Source organism: Protopterus annectens, chromosome 7.part0, assembly GCF_019279795.1.
Source record: "Protopterus annectens isolate FY-2018-M chromosome 7.part0, PAN1.0, whole genome shotgun sequence".
NCBI lineage: Eukaryota > Metazoa > Chordata > Ceratodontiformes > Protopteridae > Protopterus > Protopterus annectens.
The window spans coordinates 1,486,646,000-1,486,664,133 of NC_056739.1; the positions used below are offsets into that span (position 1 = coordinate 1,486,646,000).

Genomic DNA, 18,134 nt, shown 5'->3' on the forward strand with positions numbered 1-18,134 from the left:
AGTAGAAACATTGTACTAACCTGTGATACTAGTGTGTATTATTACTAGTTTTCATGATGATTTGCTGCAGAGAATGAATTTTCATTTATTGTACCAAAGTATGCTGGTAAAAGATTACAGTGTATGTAAGTACCTTTATGTTTGCATTTTATGCCTGTGTAATCACAGTATATGTAAGAATTAAACTGTTTGCCTTTTGTAGTTGGCTTTTTGGAATAGTGTCTAGGCAAAAACTATTTTGCTAGCTGTTTGGTTTCATTTAGTGTACTTGATTATAATAGAGCCAGTTGCGATGACATAAACCAGCTCTCTGTTCCCCAAGATGGGCAGATGAGAAAGGTATCATTGACATGTCTGGAGCATTCATGCTAATGAATCTTGCCATTGTGCACTCATGTTGGCTTTTCTGCATTTCTCAGTTCCCCCAGTGGCACAATAAGGAAAAACATCCTTACTGATCAGCATTGTAGCATAGAGGGATAAAACCCTGACTATATCACCAGGTGACCTGGACTTGATTAGGGGTTCAGGCTTCTGAGGCACTGGCGGGGGAGGATGGGTGTGCAGCAATTTTAAATGTAAACAGTGCTGAAGTCCTTTGCCTGTAAGGATGCACTGTTATCCATCTTTTGCGCTGGGCATTGATATGGCCTTAATTAGAATACATTATGTTTTTCTGGAGGCTATATTGCAAGAGGAGAAGTCAGACTGATTGAGTGTGTATATTTGAAGGTTACCAAGACAGCAAGGAGTGTAGAGGAAAGATGGTGGGGAATTTCATACGCACTGGCGAGAAGTCTGATGGAGGAAGATTTAAGATGGACTTCAAGGAATGGTTACTTCATAAAAGATGGTTGAAAGTGCCTGGACTTTATTACTGGAGGGTATGATTGAGAGTAGATTTACATATGTGCTTACGTACTCCCCTTAGGAAATTTCCACTTGCTGTTGACAAACTGTGGGAAAGCTGGTGATATTGTACCTGGAGAGTTTTTTTTTTTTTTTTTTATAGAGAATGGGGAATTTTTAGATAATCCTCCTTTACATTTATTACACAACAGAGATTGCCTTTCCAGTAAGCTTGATAATCACAACAAAGATTTAAATCTGTATTAGTTTCCAAGTTTATTTAATAACCGAGAATGTCTTAGAGTTTCAGACAACTGCAAAATAGCTTGGAGATTGTGATGTGGAATGCTGATTTAGTATCCATGCTGTTTAACAAACTAGAGCAGTAACAGTAAGCATATAATCTGAAGTCAAGAGCAGAGCTTGCATGGAGTTACTGTGATGTACTTCTAGTTGTTTAATCATTGAGTATTGTAAATAGTCTTCATTCCGTGCCCTGGTTAGAAGCCACACTCTCTTTGAGATGATGGTGTTTTGTTGCAGATATCTGGTAGTGCTTCAGTATTGTCCAACACGTCTGCCACAAATGAATAAACATCACTGTGGCTTTATTCGCTGTATTTTTGATCACCCTGATAGGGATATAAATGATCCACCAAGATTGTCAAATGACATTTTGTGGTATTTAGATACGAGCCCTTCAAATTTGAAGCGGTCTGCCTAGGTGGGTCATTTCACATTTAGTGACCTTTTTTGAGAACGTGTAAGATTTAAAAAAGTGCATTCTAATCGTATGGCTGCTAGGAAACTGATTACTTAAGGATTGAGAGGCTGTACAGGTTGAAAGAGAATGTTTTCATCTGATCAGTTGTTAAAGGCAAATTGTGAAACTAGGTTTTTATGCTCTTCAGTATGCCTACCCTGTAAAAACGTTAATGTCTGAGAGCTGCAGGACTCTCTTGGTACAAATTTTAGCAGATTACTTCAAGGTTTTTATAGATGTGGAAGTGTTATAAAATTCCCCAAAAATTTATGTAGGTAGAACATGTCACTTTTTCACGACTTAAGTAAGAATTTGTTTTTTTAAACCAGCTGAAGGAGGTATGGTTTAATCGATTCAGGTAAGTTCCAGGACATCCATAATACAGAAGAAATTAAGAGCATCACAGTTTGTTGCTTTACATCAAAGAGGGAAGACTGCAGACAGAAGCACACTCGGTGCAAATTAGTATTTGCCTAAAGCAGTGCAAATACTGAAGGATAGAGGAGGAAAGGAAGATAAAGGTGGTAAAGTTATCCCAGTGACGAGAACAAGTGCAACTTAGTCACCAAAACAAATCCCACTTTGAGTAGGGGAAGAAGTTGCGAGTTAGTATACACTCCTGGGTATCAATTTTATCTTCATGTGGGGGATTTGCTGGAGTAGCATCAGGTACAGAGCAATTTCCATTTCATTTTTTAAATGCTTCAAGAGCAGAAGCTCTTTAGCAAAGGATAACTGGAGCCATTTGATGAAGACGTAGGAGATCTTAGAACGCTTGGTAAATGATTTGTTCCCTGTGGTGTAAAATTTGTTGGGACTGCTTCACTTATTTTCATTTTGCTGGTAAAACAGGAGATGGGTGCTATTAGGGGATGGCTCAAATTAGATTTTTTTTTTTTAATATTCCTACCTTTCCTTTCTGCTTGAAAGTTTGATTTTTTTTTATCCAGAGATGCTAACAGCAGAATTCTGGATCAGTGTTTTAAGTTCGGTTTTATTAATGGAAAGAAGTCATGAGAATATTGAGTCAGATAAGACTCTGTATTACTGACTGGAATGGACAGTTTGGAATCTCGAGGCCTAAACAGGACACATTTGGTGTTGGTATGATTAATCTAAACTGTGCAGTCACACAAAGGAGCAGAAGCATAATATTCCCTTGTGTACCTTTAGAAAGGTCCCAGCTGATGGATATGAATGAAACTGTAGAAGTAGTTTCATAGAATATGCTGAATTGGAACTAGTAGGTGGATACACCTTTTTTTGTTCTTAAGAATTATAACCCTTTTATCTTTACAAGATCTTAAAATTATTCATTTAAATTATTAATAATACCCAAGTTTATGTTCTGTAGGTGATGATTTTCAGAAGCCTAACAGCATACATTAGAAGGCTTCCATACTTCTCATAACTTAATAAATTCAGTCTTGGGGGGTGCATCCCAGCTGTCCATGCAATACTGACTACTACTTGAAGAAACTTAGACTTGCTTGAAAAATAGTAATTGTTATGTATAACTTTGATGTATTCATTAGCTGTGGACCTATGCAAATAGTTGTTTGCGTATTAAAATTGATGTATCAGTTTTAAAAACAAATAAAATAGACCAAATATTGCATTTATTTATTAAAATCAGCAGCCCATTTCTTCTGATCGCCAGTGCAGGGCATGACTGGAACTTGATAACATAGTTTTGGGGTTTGGGGGTTTAATTTTGATACTGCCACATTGCTCTGGGAACATATTTGAACAGTTAGCAGTTAGTTACTTCACATACCCAGCAATTCTAATGGTTCATCAGTAGGTGGTGGTTGATTAATGTGATGAACACAAGATTATGGTATAAATTTTTTTGTACTATAGCAGGTGCTGAATTTTACAGTACATTTTGCAATTTGCCTAAAGTACTGATTTTTATTTCCTTTTATATAGGCACATGTTGGTGGATCGTTTGAGCAAAGGCGAGGAGGTAAATGAAAGTTATTCTTGCACTTCTGTAGTCTTGTAACAATCTACCCTACAAGTTTCTGAAGTGTGTATCCAAAGTACCACTTTTTAGAGTCATGTATCTAGTTAAAATGGAAGGGGATGAAATTAAGTTGCTTGATTTCTACTGGACTTCTTGGATCCAGATGTGACAGGTTCATAAGGGAGCTGTTGATTTGCCAAGTATGCATCATGCAGAATTGTATTTGCTTTTTTGCTAAGGATGATACGTTGCACAGGCAGTACACAAAAAAAAAAAAAAAGAAGATGATGCAGGTGACTGTAGAGGATCCTAAGTAAACTCACTGGAGGCTTGTCTAACTTGAATGCTGATAATATCCTCATCCCTGTGACCACAGGAGACTTCCATCCTTCCATCATTCTAAAAGTTTATTCCATAGTTGCATTTCCATAGGAGCAGTTAGCTCTAAGATTATCTGTGTCAGTAGGTCCTTGCAGTTTAGTCCATGTACCAATTAGAAGCAGTTATAGTAGCAGAATTCCATGGAGTGCTTTGTTCACCAGCCATTGTCACATGGGGTACTGTGTTCCTGGTTATTGACTGATGTGTATATGCTTATGGGTATGGGTTTCTGCCTTTCTCAAAAATGTTTATTTAGGGAAAGTATCTTTTATTATTTTAAGATTTTTTTTCTCTGAGTCTTTCTTCCTCTGCTAATATAATAGTAACAAGTGCTGTGACAAATAAACACTTGAGTTATATTCGTTTTCTTACTTGTTGGGGGGGGGGGGGGTCCAGATCAGTGTCTAGGAGTAGGTCACATTGTTCTTGAATAAGCTGTATTAGAATTTAATAGATTAAAAAAAAGGAAGTTAACACTCTGAAACCAACAAACAGCTAATGATCCTGACTCTTGATGTTTTTAATAATGCCCATTTTCACTGGTCTGCCTTTTTCCCCCAAGATGGGTCATTAGTACAGACTGCATAGTGAAAAGCCTGCCTAGGATTTTTTCCTATTTGTCTGTACTACCTGTCAATCCCCCCCCCCCCCCCCCGACTTGATTCAGACATCTCTTCCCAGGGTATGAGATCCATTCATGGGAGACTACTATTCAGGAGTTCATCAAGGTATTTCTGATTAATCCCTGCATCTTATCTTTATGGTGGCTGAAGTACCTCTTGAAGTCTAATCCCTTCAGTATAAACACTTCACCAGTTCTGGCTACAGCACTGTGTGCTATTTGGCAAAGACTGCATATCTATTACAGGGTCCTGTACGCTGCATACCTTAGCATGTCTTGGCAGACCACATCACCTCTGTCCCTCTGGGGTGAGTGAGGAGGTGTTGGCCACTTATTGCTCTTCCCCCAGCTGTCAGCTCTAGTGTCTGAGACCCTGTTTGAAACTTTGTTAATTCATGTGTAGTCAGGGATTCATTCTTTTACAGCACTGAGCTGACACCAGATTGTGCCACATTAATTTAAACTGTAAGTTAACGTAAACGTATGTCTGGTTTACAGTAGATAGTACACACCCCTGTTAAAATGCCAGATGTTCTTCGTGTTTCACTGTTGCAGTCATCACACTTGGGTTATCTGCCTGCAGGTAGCCCTCAGTCGGCCCAAATACCAGAGTCTTGGGATTTCTGCGTCAGATGCTGTCGCTTCTTCCATGACGTCAGGGGTATAAAAATGCAGCCAACGCCATTACATCAGCTTTTCTTGCCGAGTGGAGCCCGAAGCAGAAGCAGTTTGCAAGTGCCAGTCGGCCGCCTCCTGAAATTTTTGTTTTTCAAGTTTCAGACCTGAAGTCTTCTAAAAGATAAGTACCCCGCTGGGGATCCTTTTGTCTTGCTCTAACTGATGTCAGAAAAAAATAATAATTGTCTTGCTTGTAGAAAGCAAATAACTCACAGACATATTCATTCTTACTGCGTCACCTGTTTAGGCCCAGACCATGACGTTCCTCGCTGTCGGTTTTGTGCCCTGTTCAATGCCCGAACTATTCGTCATCGGGCTATTTTTGTCGTTAAATTCTTTCGCTCTCATTCTCCGTATTCCAAAATGGCTTCAATAAGCCATCCGACTACCAATCTTCCGAAAAAGTGTAAGGATAAAGACGGAGACAAACCGCATAGGTCCAAAACTGCCGACGACGCTTCCGCTAAGCTAGGCAGGTAATGTACTCCCAGTTTTTTGCGTGCAGGGCTAGTCCGCCGGTACTCAATGAGGTGCTTTCGCAGCCCCTGATTCCTGCTTCTACAGATTCGCAGACCTCTACTGAGACCCATTCGGAGTCTGGTATGCTTTGAGATGCTTTTTCGACTATGGAACCTGCGGATGCCTCTACCTTGGATGGGTCCGGAGCCGCCAAAAATACTGAATTTCTCAGGCCCAGAGTTCGCACTGTGCCTAGGAAACTGATGACCAAAGAGCGTTCTCAGGCCCCCATGCCACAGAAATAAATGCTTGGAATGGCTGAAGACCTTATTACTTTAATTGGGGGAAGCCAGCCTTCCCCCTCCAAAAGACCAAGAACTGATTTTCCTTCTGATTCTTCAGATCATGAGTCCGATAACTGTGATACTTCTGATTACCAGGACATACCTTTATCTACCTATGAGGATTCTGATGCAAAGGATTCTATTCCCTCTGCTTCCCCACCAGAGGAGTTTTTGTTCAGTGAAACCCTGCATACTCTCAAAGAGCATTTCCGCTGGGAGTGCCAGGACTAACCACAGTCCAAAAAGAGACTCAGGGAATTTCTAAACTTGTCTCACCACAGGCCTCTAGCTATCCCTCCTGTTCTGGAAATTGTAGATGTCTTCATGGAATCCAGTCTTACCCCTGATACTTTGCCACCAGCTCCCAGGAACCTAACAGGTACTACAGAGTACCTGACTCTCACAAATTCCTCTTTAAGAATCCTGCTGTGGATCCAGAGACCATTTCCCAGGGACCTAAAGGCATTAAGGCTACTACAGCCAAAAACCCTACCCCTTCGGACAGGGATTCTAGGGCTTTAGACAGACGGGGTAAGAAGGTATATACCTCTGCTACTCTTGCCATCAGGGCTTTAAATTGCCAGTTTCACATGTTAAAGTATCAGCAACATATCATGGAACTAATTAAACAGAAAATTATGTTGATTCCTGATTGTACAGAACATAAAGATTTACAAGAGTTAATGCATTCATTTAACCAAGTTGGAAAACATACTTTGCAATGTGGTTTTGATGCCTTAGATGCATCTTGCAGGGCTGCTGTCACTGGGTCTGTTCTTAGAAGGCATGCTTGGCTTAAGGAACAAATCTTGCCAGACCATGTTAAAGCAAAATTACTAGATGCTTCATTAAACCATGAATGTCTGTTTGGCACTAAAGCATAAGAAGTCCTCAAAAAGATGGAGGAAAAAGCTAAATCTATGCAAACTGTTAAAGATTTCCTACAGGTACAGCCACCTAGATTCAGTAGACATTGGCCTTCTAAAAACTGGTCTTTTCCGATCCCTCCCAGACCTTCTCAGTCCAAACCAAGGGGCAGCAGACCAACAAGACTACAGTCTCAAGGTATACACAGATCTAAACAATGGAGTGCTCCCACCTCAAAAAACAGGGAGTAGTAGGCCACCATCCTGTGGAAAAAGTTCACAATGACTTGTCCTTTGCACCCTTAGGAGGAAAACTAGCCCTGCACGCAAAAAACTGGGAGTACGTTACCCAGGACAGATGTCATGAACATTGTATCCCAAGGATACAGATTCTACTTCCACTCACTACCAACCCCAAGTGGATGGCCAGACCTCACCCCAAACCAGTGCGCAGAGGCCCAAAAACAAGTACTTTCTCTTCTTAGTATCAAGGCTATTCAACCTGTCCCAGCAGAGCAAAGGAGACAAGGTTTTTACTCCACATTGTTTCTGGTACCCAGAAAAGAAAACTCTTGGCACCTTATCCTGGATCTGTCTATTCTCAATACCTTCCTGGTGGTTCCAAGATTCAAAATGCTTACTCTCCAACAGCTGCTTCCTATGTTAGCCAAGGACTCCTGGCTAGCCACCCTAGACTTAAAAGAAGCTTATCTGCACATCCCCATAAGGAATCTTGCAGAAAATATCTACGTTTCTGAGCAGGCTCTTTGCACTATCAGATCTCTGCACTTCCCTTTGGCTTATCTACTGCGCCCAGGGTGTTCACAAAATGCCTAGCTCTAGCCATTGCATATTGCAGGCAGAGAAAAATTCAGATTTACCCATACTTGGACGATTGCCTGATTCAGGCGGACAGTCAGGAATTGCTACTTCAACACCTGACATTTGTAAAGAGACTTCTAACTTCACTGGGGTTTACCATCAACTAAAATAAATCACATCTGATACCCAGCCAAAAGATTGTATTCCTGGGAGCAAGCTTGAACACAACTTCCCAGATGGCATTCCTCACTCCAGAAAAACAGATTTATTTGACAAACTACTTCAATCTACTGGCCACCCAAACCCAGCTTTCTGCAAGAAAAATACTGCAAGCCCTAGGGTTCATGGCCTCTTGCATTCTACTAATTCCATATGCAAGACTGCATATGAGGAACCTTCAGTGGTACTTGAAAAGTCTCTGGTGTCAACATTCTCAGGATCTGGAAACAATGATTCCTATCATTCCTTGCCTAAGGACAGAGTTTCTTTGGTGGGCAGAGGCATGCTACCACAACAAGGGACTCCCTTTCACTCAAACACCCCCCCCCACCGCACAAACCCTAACAACAGACGCATCAGACTATGCATGCAGGGCTCACATGGCAGGAAAGTGCATTCAAGGCAAATGGAGCCCAAAACAAATGCACCTGCATATCAATCAAAAAGAAATGTTAGCTGTACAGAATGCACTGACAGCCTTCAAATACCTTATTCTTCCAGGGCAACTATTGATAAAGACAGACAACACAACAGTCATGTAGTACATAAACAAACGGGGGGGGGGGCATTCCTACCCACTCTGCAGGTTAGCCATGGCTCTGTGGAACACAGCCTTGAGCAATCAAGTGCACCTGCAAGTTCAATTCCTGCCAAGCAAACTAAATTCACTGGCAGACGACTTAAGCAGAAATCTAATGGACCCACACGAGTGGAAACTGGAACCTAAATCATTCAAGCTTCTGATCCATAGGTTGGGGGCACCAGAGGTAGACCTCTTTGCTTCCCCGCAGAACTATCAATTGAGCAAATATTGCACCAGAACTCCCCACAGCCAAGCATAGAAAGTGGATGCCCTGTCCTTTACATGGGAAAACCTCTCAATGTATGGCCTTTCCTCGTCTGCCCCTCCTTTCAAAGGTTCTACTAAAGATCAGACAGGACAAGCCAAGGAAAATCCTGATTGCAACAGACTGGCCACGCCATCACTGGTACCCACTTTTGCACAGTCTGACAGTAGTGCCACCGTGGCACCTGCCTCCGACCCCTTCCCTGCTGTCCCAGCAGGAGGGCCAGATTTTGCATCCTTAGCTGCAAACCCTGAACCTAGCAGCCTGGCTCATCCCCTGAACGCATCACCAGCAACCCTCAGTAAACAGGTGCTGGGTGTCATCCTTGAGGCAAGGAGGCTTAGTGCTAGGAAATCCTATTCAGAAAAGTAGAAAAGATACAGTTCTTGGAACCAGTCTCAGGAAATGGACACAACTGTGCCCGAACTTACCTCAAATACTAAATTACTTAACAGAACTGCTCCACAAAGGCCTATCCTTCTCTTCAATTAAGATTCATGCCTCTGCCATCTCAGCTCATTACAATACTGAGCCCACCCCTCTTCTCTCGCCCTCTGGTCAAACAGTTCCTGAGAGGTGCCAAAAATGTAAGACCCCCCCCCCCCCCCAGGAGAGCTCCCACTCCAGCCTGGGACCTTAACTTTGTACTGTAGAAGCTCATGCTTTTCCTCCCTTTGAGCCTGCAGCTACAGCAGAGTTAAAATTCCTCTCTTGGAAAACAGCCTTACTTCTAGCCATCACTCAGCAAGAAGAGTGTCTGAATTGCAAGCTTTTTTGGCTGTGGAACCCTTCATGATCTTCCATATGGACAGGGTTTCCCTCAGGCTAACCCATAATTTATGCCCAAGGTGGTATCTAGTGTGGCTTTAAACCAATCCATTCATTTGCCAACCTTTTTTTCCCTAATCCTCATAATAAAGGGGAAATGATCCTGCACTCCCTGGACGTGCACAGGCAGCTTAGGTTCTATGTGGACAGGACTAAACCTTTCAGAAAATCTGACCAGCTGCTAGTCAGCTGTGCTACAGGGGCAGAGGGCAAGGCCATTTCAAAGCAAACCATTTCTAAATGGATAGCATACTGCATCCATTTCTACTACAAAGACCATGGGAAACCTACCCCACAGGGGATCAGAACTCATTCCACTAGGGCTACCTCAACCTCTAGAGCATTTCTTAGGGGAGTCCCTACCAGGGACATCCTGGAAGCTGCAACGTGGAGTTCTGTACACACCTTCACCAAGCATTACCACTTACCTCTCTTTTTAATCCAGAGCTGGATTTGCCGCAGCCAGCCCTAATGCTTCTTGACTGCCTCCACCCTTCCTCAGCTTTGGGAATCAACCCAAGTGTGATGACTGCAACAGTGAAACACGAAGAACACAGTACAGTTGTGTACACTTACCATAAGTGTAGATGTTTGAGTGTATTCACTGTTGCAGTCCTGATTACCCTCCATCCAGCCCCCTGACTTCTCTATACTTTCTACCTATCCTTTTTTTTGGCCATATCTTATAACAGTGGTATTTACTTTTTACTGGGGGTGTTCCACACCATGTAATTGCTTCCTGTTTTGGGGGCTCCTGACATCTGGGGCAAGAAAAACTGATGAAATGGCGTCGGCTGCATTTTTTTATACCCCTGACATCATGGAGGAAGCAACAGCATCCGACGCAGAAATTCCAAGACTCTGGTATTCGGGCCGACTGAGGGCTACCTGCAGGCAGATAACCCAAGTGTGATGACTGCAATAGTGAATACACTTGAACATCTAACATCTACATTTATGGTAGATGTACATAACTGTACTGTTTTTGTACTATAAAAAAATGAGACCACAATAAATCATTTCAAAACTTTTCCTACCTTTAATGTGACATATAACCTGTACAATTCAATTGAAAAACAAACAAATCTGTTAGGGGAAAAAATATAAAAAAATAAAAAACGTACAGTAAGCTGGTTGCATAAGTGTGCACACCCTTAAACTAATACTTTGTTGGAGCACCTTTTGATTTAATTACAGCATTCAGTCTTCTTGGGTAAGAGTCTATCAGCCTGGCACATCTTGACTTGGCAATATTTGTCTACTCTTCCTTGCAAAAGCGCCCCAATTCTGTATTGCGAGGGCATCTCTTGTGCACAGCCCTCTTCATGTTACCCCACAGATTTTCTGTTGTATTTAGGATCTGGACTGTGGCTGGGCCATTCCAAAACTTAAATTTTCTTCTGGTGAAGCCATTCTTTTGTTGATTTGGATGTATGCTTGGGGTCATTGTCATGTTGAAAGATGAAATTCTTCTTCATCTTCAGCTTTCTAACAGAACCCTGAAGGTTTTGGGCCAAAAGTGACTGGTATTTGGAACTGTTCATAATTTCCTCCACCTTGACTAAAGCCCTAGTTCCAGCTGAAGAAAAGCAACCCCAAAGCATGATACTGCCTGCCACTACAATGCTTCACTGTGGGGTGGTGTTCTTTTGGTGATGCGGAGTGTTGTTTTTGCAGCAAATGTAACTTTTGGAATTGTGGCCAAAAAGTTCAACCTTGGTCTCATCAGACCATAACACATTTTTCCACATGCTTTTAGGAGGCTTGTTGTATTGTTTTGCAAATTTTAGCTGTGCCTGGATGTTTTTCCTGTATAAGAAAAGGCTTCTGTCTTGCAACCCTACCCCATAACCCAGACATATGGAGAATACGGGAGATTGTTGTCACATGTAGTACACAACCAGTATTTGCCAGAAATTCCTGCAGTTCCTTCAGTGTTGCTGTAGGTCTCTTGGCAGCCTCCCTGACCAGTTTTCTTCTTGTCTTTTCATCAATTTTGGACAGACATCCAGTTCTTTGCAACGTCACTGTTGTCCCATGTTTTCTCCACTTTTTGATTATTGTCTTTACTGTGTTCCATGGTATATCTAATGCTGTGGAAATTTTTTTTACCCTTCTCTTGACTGATACCTTTCAACAATGAGATCCCTTTGATGCTTTGTAAGTTCTCTGCGAACCATGGCTTTTGCTGTAGCAGGCAACTGAGTAAATGTCAGGAAAATCCTACTAGGACAGCTGAACTTTATTTGGGGTTAATCTGAGTCTCTTTAATTGATGGCAGGTGTGTACCCAAGAAGACTGAATGCTGTACATTAAGTGAAATGGGCCATTATCTTTATTGAGACTTGGTAACCAGTAACTAGCACAGATCAAATAGCAGAAATCCTGCTGAGTAAACTTAAATTGATTAGTGAATATATATTGTACACTCTGCATGTATTGGTGAAGTGGGTAGACATCTGGTAATATTGCAGTACTGCATGCTTTATTTGGAAATGTATTACATCTGAGTTGTACATACGCATTGTGTCCCTGCATGCAGATGTCTGTCTTTTCCTAGAGTCATAGCTGAAAGTTGTCCATCTGAGTTTCTCCTGCCATGTGAATAACAAAAATCAAATAAATCGTTTTGATTGAGACATCATAGGTGTAACAAACATTTAGGAAGGTACACTAGTATGTATATCTGTGCTAACTGAATCAGTCATTGTTTTTCTGTTGTTGCCACTAGATGTCAGCCTTTTTTGAAAATAACTGATTGCCTTTTTAAGTACTTCATCTAATTAAAATGGGTTTGTTTTCTATGTATAACTATGCACACATCTTTCTCTCCCACTCCCTCTTTCACTTTTTTCATATATATGCCCACGTGTGTGTGTGTGTGTTAATACATAAACATGTATACATGTACACACACACACACACACACACACACACACACACACACACACACACACACACACACACACGTGTGTATAGGCATATAGCTGTGCCAATGCAGTATAGACAGTCAACACTTATAAAACTACTAGCAGGATTCATCCTTTTGTAATGGATGTTTTGTTTTCCACTTACATACTGTGTAGTTTTGAGATAATTACTCAACAAGATGTGTGTGTTGCTATATATCACCTTAATTACAATAGGTTTTGCTGTAGGAAAAAAGAAGGGATTAGTTGTATGCACTTGCATCATGTTCCCCATTAACCTATAATATATAAAGATTTTTTGTATGCTCTGTCTTGTAACATCCTGTCCTGTAGCCCATAATGTATGAAACTCTCTTATGCTGTCACCCATTTTCCATTTCCCCACACAGAGGTTACATTTTCCCAAGAATATTAAGTGCTGCTTTATGATAAAGGTATGTGCATACCTGGCTGTAGTCGATATGGCCTTCTGCCTGGCAAGAGACTGTACTTTGATGCAGGGTGTGTACATTTTTTTTTTTTTAATATTTAAAGCATTGTTGTTTCTTATAATAGTAACACTGATTGCGGTTTGCTTCAGCTAAATTTTTAAAAATATAAAAAAGTATAATTATTTCAAAATTACTAGCAGCTATGATAGCACTTATGCTTTGCAACCACTGAACAAATCATTTATTGAAATATGAGGTGACAGTTCAACATTCCATTCAGTATTTAAAAACCATATGTGTTGTACATTAAATTTGTAATATTTATTGTGTTCATTATGTCCTCGTCATTATATTGTATGGATCTGCCTGTTTTTTCGCACTTTCACCTATTTAATTAATCAAGGGATCCGTCTCTCAGAGCTGTTATGCAGCACATCCCTACACTTTTCATAGGCCAGGTGACAACAGCAAGTAACTTGCTGTTGGAAATGCAGGGTGATATGAAGGCTGATATGAGGACTCAGCTATGGTTGGGGGAGGGTTCTTTGTCAGTGTTCACCTTTTGCAGCATTTGGTATTCACATTTTTAATTCTCAGAAGTTTACACTTTCAGTGGCAGATGTGCACTGTAAGAACACACACCATGCATAGACTGCATGAGCATGCTCATCCACCAAATCCCTCATTCTTTTTTGCTGCTCACATAATTTGGAGCCTGATACTTACTGTCCTTCAGTAAGAGATCTCTATTTGCTTCTCCTTTTGGGTTGAGTTTTTGTTGATTTTTGACTCTTGCCAAATCCTCTGCTGGATGAAGGAAGTGGGCCTTTTACTGGACTGGCTATGCAAGTCTGTCTTAATGTTCAGGGGACTGTCTGGACCCTATTTCCTAGCCATGTTGGAACCAAGTCTATGTTTTGCATGGCATCCCAGTTATCTGCAGTGGTGTGAGGATTGTCTTTTTATTAGTGGATGCTCAGTTTCATTCTGTTCTACCATTTTGGCATCAGACAGGAGGCCGGGAGCAAGCACCAACACAGCTAACAACCTGGGTGGGGGAGATGCTTTTGCTCAGTAGATGTTCATCATGTTTCACTGTTGCAGTCATAACTGTAGGGTTCTCCCCTGCCGGCAGGCAGCCCTCGGTCGGCCAGAATCCCAAAGTCTGGGTCCGGCGTCGGCTGTTCAACCATGCTCCCTGACGTCAGAGCGCCAAGAGTACAAAGCTGACAGCCGACGCCATCTTCTCCAGTCTTTCTTGCTGTGCGGTGATAGCAGTTCGCAAGTGCCGGTCGGCTGACTCCTGACTATTTTTTCTGATAAACTTCAGTCCGAAGATTTTCTTCTCCACTCAAAGCTAAGTACCCGTTGGGAAACTTTTTCTTGCTCCACCGATGTCAGAAAAAGTTAATAATTGTATTTCATGTGGGAAGCAAATACCTCATAAGGATTTTCATTCTTACTGTATTCCTTGCTTAGGCCCTGACCACGACGTAGCTGGTTGACGGTTTTGTGCTAGATTCAATCAACTTACAATTAAGCGAAGGTACGATTTTGCTTTTCATTACTTCGGTAGGCGCTTTAACTACAAAATGTCGTCGGATACAGTTCCAGCTACCGGAGTTCACAAACGTCGCAAGGATAAAGACAGGCCTCCGAGGTCCAAATCTGATGATAGCGCACAAGCGGAGCCAGCTTCAGGTTCGGCCGTCAGTGAGGCGCTTTTGCAGCCCCTGTCGTCGGCCATTTCAGAACCGATGGCCGAAACGGACTCTCATGAGGAGCCAACCAGGCCTTTAAATATCTCTATTGCAGGACCTTCGGATAATGCTCCTTCAGATGGGTCCGGAGCCGCTGTGCAGGTACCGGCTTCCGAAGGGGTTTTCAGGCCTACTCAGCTTCTAATAAAGGCAAAGCCAAAGGCAAAGACTCCTTCTAAATCAAAGACTGCAACACAGGGCTCTTCTGAACTGGCTCCCAAGTCACAGAAACAGTTACTCAAGATGGCGGAGGATTTACTTACTATGATTAGGGGTTCACATCCCCCTCCAGATAAAAGGCCAAGGCAGGATGTTTATTATGATTCCTCTGATCAGGCTTCTGTTTCCTCAGATGTCCTTCAAGGATGCATCTGCAGTCATAACATATGGGTTGTCCTGCCTCAGGCAGCCCTTCGGTCGGCCGGATTCCAAAGTCTGGGTCTGGCCTCGGCTGATGTCGCACTTTCCCCGACATCAGAGCGTCTGGGGTATAAAAGCATCAGCCGACGCCATCTTCCTCAGTCTTTCTTGCCGCGCGGTGCCCGAAGCAGAAGCAGTTCGCATGTGCCGGTCGGCCAGCTCCTTTGATTCAGCTACCGAAGACTTCGAAAAAGCTAAGTATCCCGTTGGGGACTCTTTCTTGCCTCAGCCGATGTCAGATAAAGTAAATAATTGTTTAACTTGTGGGAAACAAATACCTCATAAGGATTTCCACTCTTACTGCCTCCCTTGCTTAGGCCCAGACCACGACGTCTCGGCCTGCTCTGCCTGTGCTTCCTTCAATTGACGAACGCTTAGGCGTCGGTCGGAGTTTGCAGAGGAATATTTTGGGGCTACCTTTGCATATAAAATGCCGTTGGAGACTCCGACTTCACATGTAGTTAAAAAACGGAAGGACAAGGACCGACCCTCGCGGCCGCGTTTCGCTGAAACCTCGGTCAGGCCTACCGCGAGTGTCTCGGTTTCGGCTGAAACAGAGTCCTCGGTGCTTCCTGTTGCCGAAACCTTACAACCAACTTCCTCGGCCTTGGAGGCTCCGGCCGAGTCATTTATTGAACTACCTACGGAAACCAGTGTCGAGGACATGTCCGACACCATTCCTTTAGACAAGTCCACCCCTGCACGTGGTGCAACCAGACCCCCTGCATCCATGTCCATTAAGGCCTTCTCTAGGGCTAAAGCTGCAAAACTTGCCAAAGCTTTGCCTCCCAAGTCTACCTCTCAGAGGCCTTCTACCAGCACTCAAATTCTCAGCCTAGCAGAGGATCTTATCTCCTTAATTAGAGGTTCTCAGCCTCACCCGGACAGGGGCTCTCTTCCACCTCCAGACAAAAGGCCCAGGGTTGAGCCCTCTGACCCCCACTCTTCAGATGAGTCTACGGATGAATCTGTGTTGTCAGAGCACCAGCAGGAGGCTTATTCGGCCTACGAGGATTCTGATGCTGAAGAATCTATTCCTTCGGCCTCCCCTCCTGAAGAGTTTTCTTTTGGTGAGACACTGCATTCTATGAGAGAACATTTCCAATGGCAGGGCCAGGAATTTTCTGATTCCAGAAAGATTAAGGACCTTTTACATTTACCTCAGCATAGGCCTTTGGCTATACCTCCTGTTTTGAATGTTATTGATGATGTGTACTCTGATGCTAGTACAGCCCCTGATTCTCTCCCTCCGGCTCCTGCCAAACCTGATAGGTACTACAGGGTCCCGGATTCTCATTTTCACCTGTACAAGGCCCACACTGCAGACCCAGAAACCATTTCACAGGGCCCAAAAGGGGTTGCAGCTGCCACTGCTAAAAATCCTTTACCTTCTGAAAGGGAATATAGAGCTTTAGAGCGATGGGGAAAGAAAGTTTATACTTCTGCAACTCTTTCTATGAGGGCATTAAATTGTCAATTCCATATGATTCAGTACCAAGAGTATTTGTTAGATGAATTGTATAAGAAACTTTCCTCCTCTGAGCCCCTTGACCGTAAATCTCTTCAGGATCTGGTACATAACTCACAGCAGGTTAGCAACCATTTTTTGCAATGTGGTTATGATGCACTGGAAGCTTCCTGTAGGTCAGCAATGACAGGGGCAGTTATACGAAGGCATGCCTGGTTGAAGGAACAATCTCTACTGGACCATGTTAAAGCTAAGCTCCTGGATGCTCCAATGGAAAAACAAAAATTATTTGGTTCCACGGCCCAGGAGGTCTTAAAGAAGTTTGAAGAAAAGGCAAAATCTGTGCAAACAGTCAAGGACTTTCTGCAGGTACAACCACCAAGATTCAGCAGAAATTGGCCTACTAAGAACTGGTCCTTTCCGGACTCAGACAGATCACAGAGAGGCAGGAACAGGCGTCCCAGAGGTAGAGGGCAAGCTAGAGGCCACTACAGAGGCCGTCAGTGGCAGCCACCCAACCAGAGAGGTAGTGCAGGAACAGCAACAACAACTGCTACACCAGGACAAACACAATGACTTATTTTTGACTCCGCCAACCAGGGCTCAATTAGAAGCACCATTGGGCGGAAATCTTTCTTTATTTTCAGAAAATTGGCATTACATTACAAGGGACTCATGGACACTGCAAATAATAGACAAAGGATACAGGTTCCATTTCCACACATTGCCAAAAAGAAAAGGAATGCCAGACCTGCCACCAAATCAGAGGGCGGAGGCTTTGAAGCAAATCACCAAATTACTACAAATGAAAGCCATAGAGAAGGTTCCTCTCTCAGAACAAGGCCATGGTTTTTATTCAAGGTTATTCCTTGTTCCAAGGAAAGAAAATCAATGGAGGCCTATTCTCGATCTGTCCGCACTGAACACTTACCTCATTGTGCCGAAATTCAAGATGCTGACCCTACAGCAGCTTCTTCCCATACTGGGCAAGGAGTCTTGGCTGGTGACTCTAGATCTCAAGGAGGCATACCTGCATGTCCCCATTCGACAAAGTTGCAGAAGACACCTCAGATTTCTTGCAGGATCAGAGCATTATCAATTCTCAGCATTGCCCTTTGGCTTATCTACTGCGCCCAGAGTATTCACGAAATGCCTGGCATCAGTAATTGCACACTGCAGACTTCAGGGGATTCAAATCTACCCATATCTGGACGACTGCCTGATACAAGCGGACAGCAAGACAAATTTGTTAAAGGACTTGGACTATGCCATCCAGCTATTACAGGCCTTGGGATACACAGTCAACATCCAAAAATCAAGACTTGTGCCATCCCAAAGGATAACCTTTTTGGGTGCAGAGCTAGATACAACCACCCAAATGGCTTTTCTCACAAAAGAAAAACAGAAACAACTTCCAGATTACTTCAAGTATCTGACAAGACAAACTCAGCTAACTGCAAGGAAAATCCTGCAGGCC

General features: G+C 42.8%; 1 protein-coding gene across 2 annotated transcripts in view; it reads left to right on the forward strand.

The window, feature by feature from the left end:
* The window catches only part of MTMR14 (myotubularin related protein 14), a 1,239,106-nt gene that overhangs the window by 661,232 nt on the left and 559,740 nt on the right, over nucleotides 1-18,134 (forward strand). For both annotated transcript variants that reach the window (XM_044078037.1, XM_044078038.1), the window contains exon 13: nucleotides 3,545-3,581. In XM_044078037.1, the coding sequence (XP_043933972.1) occupies nucleotides 3,545-3,581 (37 nt within the window). The remainder of the gene's footprint in view (nucleotides 1-3,544; nucleotides 3,582-18,134) is intronic.